The sequence below is a fragment of the Hippocampus zosterae genome, chromosome 7, assembly GCF_025434085.1.
Source record: "Hippocampus zosterae strain Florida chromosome 7, ASM2543408v3, whole genome shotgun sequence".
In the NCBI taxonomy this organism is placed as follows: Eukaryota; Metazoa; Chordata; class Actinopteri; order Syngnathiformes; family Syngnathidae; genus Hippocampus; species Hippocampus zosterae.
This window is the reverse complement of record NC_067457.1, coordinates 24516105-24523552: the sequence shown is the minus strand read 5'-3', so window position 1 is coordinate 24523552 and position 7448 is coordinate 24516105. Positions and strand designations below refer to the sequence as shown.

The following is a 7448-nucleotide window of genomic DNA, read 5'->3' as shown; positions in this document are numbered from 1 at the left end:
TAATGGAGTTCTTTCGAGGGTGATAAGAAACGAACAATTGCATCATAAATGTTGAATGTTCAAATGGACTCAATGGTTTGTGAATGAAATTTCAATGAACACTTAGAACAGCATGTTTAACTAGAACATTACGGGTCTTAGGAGGTAACCCTGAGGGATGCCTCACTATTATTAATCAAGAACCAATACTTGTATATGAGTAAAAAATAAGATAGACATGTGACAAATGCATGGATGAAGTAATAATTTAATGGCTTAATCCTTAATTGTTATAATTAGTCAATTTGTGTTTTTAAAGATAAAGAAAGTTTGTGGCAAAATATGGTATCTTTACTCTGTAATATTTTGAAAATGTGTTTGCTACGGCACAGGTGTATTTTTTTTTCCTTCTCCATCTCCAAGTTGTTTATTTCTATCACATGGCTTCTGTGGGACTTTCTGACACGGACACCAAGGTGTTTGCAGCATCAACAAGCCGGTATCTTGGAAACGAGAGATACACAAGATCATTCACGCCTCTGTCTTCTCAGAGACACGCGAACATTTTCCCCTTGGCATTGAGACAAATGAATAAATAACAAGCAAGAAACATGAACCACCTCACCACCGACGGGTACCTCCTCCAAAAAAAAAAAAAGAAAAGAGTAAAAAAAAATGGCCACAAGCAGAAGTAGCACAAATATAACGCTGCCATAATTTGGTTTTGTCTCGCCTGTTTATTGAGACGCCTCATTGTCATTGGAAACGAGTTGAACCAGAACATATTACAAACACACACAACAAGACACGCCCCTTTGTGTGGATATTGTGTGCCGAGACTTTATTCCAAGCCGAACAGTGAAGATAAATGTTCTCATCTGTATGATTTTAAGGTATAAATACTTCAGATTGTCTGCTTACACCAAGGCAGTCTAACATCGCTGCTGCCACTCTTTGTGATTCTACAATTTGAAAAAGGTAACGACTCATCAATCACAACAATTTACAAGACGCTGATAGTTTGAGTGTCACAGCATTCGGGGTTGACATTTTGCATTAACTGAATTCTCTCCGAGATAAATTCTGAGTGTTAGCGCAACCATGAAAATGTATTATTATTATTTTGTTTACGGTGCAGAGGTACTGGGTTCAATCCCAGCTTCGGTCTCCCTGTGTGGAGTTTGCATGTTCTCCCCGGGCCTGCGTGGGTTTTCTCCGGGTACTCCGGTTTCCTCCCACATTCCAAAAATATGCATGGCAGACTGATTGAACACTCCAAATTATCCTTAGGTGTGAGTGAGAGCGCGTTGTTCGTTTCTGTGTGCCCTGCGATTGGCTGGCAACGGGTTCAGGGTGTCCCCCGCCGACTGCCCGAAGACAGCTGGGATAAGCTCCAGCACCCCTGCGCACCAAGTGAGGATAGAGCGGTTCGGAAAATGGATGGATGGATAGATGTTTTGTATATTGTGAAAATATGGAAAAGACTAAATGGGGAACTTCAACAACATCCAGCCATAAGTCAGTTTAAAAATAAATATTTAGGAGAAGAGGCAGGGGCTGGGTTCAGCACAGCGTTTGGAATTAGCTGTAGCATGATTGTACATATTAATTTGGGTTGAAATAGCTGAAATAAGGCATATGTATAGAAATAGTTCACTGTTAAGGGGGAAATAAGAGTTTAAGGTGTGTGTGAGGTTTGGTTGAAAGAGAAAGAAAGCAGGTTCTCTGGAGTGAGCCCTGAGGAACACCAGTGGTTCAAAAAGCAGTTGTTTAAGAGGGAAAATAATTCAAAAAGTAAACTCTGTATTGTATTGCAAAAGTCTTAATTGCAATAACAACTGGAATACAAAGAGATTTTAGAGGTCTGAACCAAATCCAGACTTTCAAAGTTTGCCATGTTAGACTGGCAGATGCTGCCTCATAAGTGGCAGAACATGTTTCAAGCCACACCCGGCAACGGATGACTTATTGTTTAACTTATTGCTTAAAGTTGATGCTGCTTCATTTTTTCGTTTTGTTTTTTTTATTTTGTTTTCTTTGTTCTGCTTCAGATCATGTGCGGCCCCCACCTCCTGTCGGCAAGTTCCTCGGAGCAACCTCCCGAATGACAACTGGTAACGTGAGAATTGCTCCACGACAAAACAAAGTGACCCCCTGATTAGCGCCCGTTTTGGCTCAGCAAATTGCTTCCGTGTTTTGCGTTCTACAGTAGAAAACGCGAACACGACAAGTCATACAAACAGTGACCCCATTAACATGCACAATTCTGAGTTCCTGAATTCAGCCTCTCGACTATTTCCCATTTCTCAGTAATTTTTGCCATTAATACTCACTCGGTGCTGTTGAATTTTTGGACAAACTATACTTTGATAGATTGAGTGTATTTTTTTTTTTTTAAACTGGGACAAAATGCTTTAAATGCCCGCCGATATTTCATTGGTTGAGACTGAATGTTAAGACATTATGAAGGGCATTTCAAAAAAATATTTGGCTCTTCTTTTAATTTGTTCTTGCCACTCCTCTTGACTTCCTGCTCCATTCCTTTAAACGCCCGGGTTTTTATTTTCTCTAAACAGTTGCCTGCAGGACTTGTAGCACGGGTAAGAAACTTTCCATTCTACAGTTGTTTCAAGTATTCTATTTTGGTCAATTCTTTCAGGGGTGTGTGGGGGTGGGGGTGGGGGGGGTTAACTTTTTGAAGAAGTGCTCAAGTATTCTCGACTTGTTGATAAGAATCAGGCAATCTTGTGGTTGGAACGTCCGTTTGGGCAGTTTCCTCTCTGTGGCAACAAATTGCAAATATATAACCTGAACACATTAGCACATTTAAAAAAAGAAAAAAAAAACTCAAATATTAAAATGAGTGTACTACCCATAACTTTAGAATTACGGTATTTCTTATTTTAAGATAAACATACTCAAAACAGTTCCGTTTTTTTTGTTTTGTTTTGTTTTTAAATACAACAGTAGCCATATTTAAGGGGGAAAAAGATGCTTGAATCAAGTAAAATGCTCTGTCAGAAAATTGCCAGGTAAGAAAAATACTGCATCTCGCCGCATCAACAACAAGCATGTGTTACTCTGATTTGAGATATTAAATCTGGGTTGAACTGTATTTTTTGCACGTTACTCTTGTCCAAAGTTTGCTGAAACAGCGGATGAGCGCTACTCAAAGTGAATCGACGTAGCGTAATCAAATGAAACAGCATCTGAATTCTTAGTCGTTCATCATTTCAGATGGAGATTTTCTTGAAAAATGAATTTCACCCGAAACTCTGCCCCGCAGACTGAACGCGCGTCTGAAATAACGCAAGAATGAAGATGAATTCCACATTCAAGGTGCTAGCTATGGTGCTCATGGTGGCCATAGTATGTTTTTTTTTAAACGATTCCATATCGGATAAATTTCTGCACGCAAGTCTAGCAGAGGACGACTCCTGGTTCACGCGGCGCTTCGACAAATCCGTCGAACCGTTTTTAACTGGGAAACAGAACCTTTCGATGGAAGCATTTGACTGGTGGAAGGCGAGTACAGCGAGCGACTTGGAAGTCACGTACGAACAGCTCAGCTCAGCTAACCCGTTTTATGTTTATGTATCAGCAATTGCAGCCGTTGGAAGAACAGACCATCGAATACTACAGAGCGGTAGCGGATAGCTTGTTGAAGACGTTTCCGGCCATGTCGAAGGGAGCGGAGCGCTTCGGAACGTGCGCGGTGGTGGGCAATTCTGCAAATTTGAAAGATTCTCATTATGGACGGCTGATAGATATCCATGACGTGGTGCTGAGGTAAATCGGATACGAGTCCTGTACACTTCATTTAGTGCACCTGCGCTCGTACTCTCATTGCTGCTCCTCATCGCTCATTCGAAATGAATGCCATTAATCGGCTCCAGCCAATCGGCAGTCCAGGGCTGGATGCGGCAGCCAATCATGTTGCAGCGGGGCGTGTCCTGCAGACACCTCGGCGGAATTCAAAATGACGCTTCGTTGAGACATATCAGTTCCTCTCTCGGCTCATCAGTACAGCACTAATATTATGAGGAGCATATCTTGGATGTCGGCACGTGCCTTTGATTTGACACACGACACAATTAGAATGAAACGGCAATGCCTGCCACGTGAAGACTCAATGTCTGCGCTTTTCTGAGCGCCATTTTCACAGTTTTCCATAAAGCCATTGATTTGTTGACACGGTTGTTGTAATCCGATTTATGATTTAAAACAAGGCAAAACCGTCTTTCGTATTAATTCAAGGTTCAATTGTCAGTCTTTTAGTGTGAGCATAACCTATAAGAGCAAAAGATTATTGGCGTTAATTAAAATAAATAAAATATAATAAAATAAAACAAATAAATAAATAAAAAGGGCGGCCCGGTAGTCCAGTGGTTAGCACGTGGGCTTCACAGTGCAGAGGTACCGGGTTCGATTCCAGCTCCGGCCTCCCTGTGTGGAGTTTGCATGTTCTCCCCGGGCCTGCGTGGGTTTTCTCCGGGTGCTCCGGTTTCCTCCCACATTCCAAAAACATGCATGGCAGGCTGATTGAACACTCTAAATTGTCCCAAGGTGTGAGTGTGAGCGTGGATGGTTGTTCGTTTCTGTGTGCCCTGCGATTGGCTGGCAACGGGTTCAGGGTGTCCCCCGGCTACTGCCCGAAGACAGCTGGGATAGGCTCCAGCACCCCCCGCGACCCTAGTGAGGATCAAGCGGCTCGGAAGATGAATGAATGAATAAATAAAAATACATGCATAATATATACATATATAATAATCACAGATGAAATCGTAATCGTGATACTGAGGGGGGGGGGGGTTTGCTTTTTTTAATGATTTATTAAAAATCACAATGTACTGAACAAATCTCCTCAATCAATGACTCACACAGGATGAACAAAAGTCCCATCAAAGGCTACGAAGACGACGTGGGCAGCAAAACAAGCCACCGCCTGATGTATCCCGAGAGTGCCACCGACTTGGACAACGTCACTCATCTTGTCCTGTCCCCTTTCAAGATCATGGACATGGTGTGGCTTCAAAAAGCCCTCACCACAGGTTTTCCGGGAAAGCAAGTGAAATTATTATCTGCTTGTTTGCATTGATCCGACTAGAACCGATACAAGAGGTGCATTGGGAATGAACGAATATGGCTAGTGATTGAATTGAAGATTCACTTTATTATTATAATTTTTTTTTTAATCCAGTGAATGAATTGCAGTAGTTTGTACAGAGACTTGGAAAGGAAACATGTGGAGTGAACATGTCAGCTATCATTTTGTGTCAACATCAACCACTCAATCAAGCCTTTGTGTTCTTTCCGCCAGTACGTATGAACCGGTTCGGTCTACCATTCAGGCCAACAAGAATCTGGTGAGCATTGTATTCAAAGGCCGTTGCATAGTTAACGTGTTGCGTCATCATTTTCTTTCACTTTTAATACAAAGGTGATGGTGCTCAATCCAGCCTTCATTGCTTATGTTCATCGAATGTGGCTGAGGAGGAGTGCCAGATATCCCTCCACGGGATTCTTGGCCGTGATTCTTGCCCTACACATATGCGAAGAGGTGACCGGGTTTTTTTCTTCCATGTCATCTTATTGTAATATTTCACAATTCATAAATATGAAACCTGTATAGGGTAGAAAATTTGTTGTCAGCCAGCCTGAAATTGACTGTTTTTGTTGGAACAGGTCCGCGTGTTTGGTTACGGTGCAGACAGTGATGGAAACTGGAGTCACTACTGGGAAAAACTCCGCGATCCAAAACTCGGAACTGGATTGCACTACGGAAAAGAAGAGTATGACGTGATCCGAAAGCTGGCCGTACAACAAAAAATCCATTTTTTTAAAATGTCTTCACCAAAATTTTGAAAATATTCTACTTATTTTGTAGTTGATCTTATATTCTGGGTTCACAAACCCGGAAATGAAAAAAAAAACATGCAATTCCTACGTGCTGCATTTTTGCTCAGCACGGTTTTGGCTGCTATTCGAGCTGCAAAATGATTTTGAGTGTTGCTGCTCAATCAATGCACATTTTGATACGCTATTTATTCAAAATGTTGGAAAGTGGGTCTCGGTCCGGTTGTTTGGTCCGCACCAGGATTCGTTTGTGTGTATTTGCACCTGCATAAAAATAATTTTTGTCTGTTTAAAGCGGACCAAACAGTGTAGGTGTGAATACAAGTTTGCCATTAAAAAAAAAAAAAATGCAGGACGCGATACGTCAACTGTATGTACTACGGCAGTGGTTTCATCCACTATGACCCATCTTTAAATAATTAGCACTTGTCTTTTCAGAGGCGGCCCGGTAGTCCAGTGGTTAGCACGTGGGCTTCACAGTGCAGAGGTACCGGGTTCGATTCCAGCTCCGGCCTCCCTGTGTGGAGTTTGCATGTTCTCCCCGGGCCTGCGTGGGTTTTCTCCGGGTGCTCCGGTTTTCTCCCACATTCCAAAAACATGCGTGGCAGGCTGATTGGACGCTCTAAATTGTCCCTAGGTGTGAGTGTGAGCGGATGGTTGTTCGTTTCTGTGTGCCCTGCGATTGGCTGGCAACCGATTCAGGGTGTCCCCCGCCTACTGCCCGAAGACAGCTGGGATAGGCTCCAGCACCCCCCCCGCGACCCTAGTGAGGATCAAGCGGCTTGGAAGATGAATGAATTAATGAATGAATGTCTTTTCAGATGCATGTATTCCTGCAGGAATGTGAATTTTTCTTTCTTCCGATCCATAAGAGAAATGTGGACTTTCTTCTCATAAAAAAAAAAAACGTCGGTGCAATCTTGCAACCTTGAAATGTCCCGAGGCCTTCGTGATTTGAAATGTGATTTTTTTCTGTAGAAAATAAAACTCAACTGTATTGTACAGTATAAAAACGGTAAATAAACTGTACACAAACTGTCCCTGGTGTATCCTTCCTTGTTCTTCGGTGGGGATGATTGGCAGCTGGCAAATAAGCTTCGTGGTGCATTACTGCCACCAAATGATATTGTCCACCCACTGCAAGGAAGCCTGATGCTGTGACGCGTGCGGCTGCCATCTTCTACTTTCAATATTTTGGGTGAGGAGAAGCTGTACTTTTCTGCTTTTTATTTTCTGCGAACACTTGTTGCTTTGTCAGTGAGAATCGCGCCTCGGGTGCCGTCACATGACTGTTTCGCCAATTTAATGGAACTCCTACTTGCATTGGACTGACCCCGCCCCTTCCCGGAAATATTTATAATTGCCCATATCGAGACTTTAAATAACCGATAGAGCTCTTTATATAAAACGGTGATGCGCTTTTGGAACAATCGATGTGGATTTCAGTGTGCATTCCCAGCCCCGGATGCAAAGAAACTACTACTAGGTAATAAATAATGTGATCCAAAAATTTGAATATAAACACGTTCTAACCTTTGTCATTCAACACTAAGATGGCAAAGATTCCCGTGACGCTAAATGGCAAAACAAATATCTGTGAACACACCCAAAGC

General features: G+C 42.4%; 1 protein-coding gene across 2 annotated transcripts; it reads left to right on the top strand.

Moving 5' to 3' along the window:
* Positions 1-2540: 2540 nt before the first annotated feature.
* Positions 2541-6113, top strand: LOC127604664 (CMP-N-acetylneuraminate-beta-galactosamide-alpha-2,3-sialyltransferase 1-like). Of its 2 annotated transcripts, none has more exons than XM_052071873.1 (7): positions 2541-2579; positions 3266-3504; positions 3581-3768; positions 4864-5043; positions 5300-5345; positions 5420-5539; positions 5665-6113. In XM_052071873.1, exons 2-7 carry the CDS (start codon positions 3295-3297, stop codon positions 5842-5844), a joined length of 924 nt encoding a protein of 307 aa, XP_051927833.1. In that variant the 5' UTR covers positions 2541-2579; positions 3266-3294; the 3' UTR covers positions 5845-6113. The 2 variants fall into 2 exon arrangements, with proteins under 2 accessions (XP_051927833.1, XP_051927834.1); XM_052071874.1 differs by lacking the exon at positions 2541-2579 and adding an exon at positions 2658-3011.
* The last annotated feature ends 1335 nt before the right edge of the window (positions 6114-7448 follow it).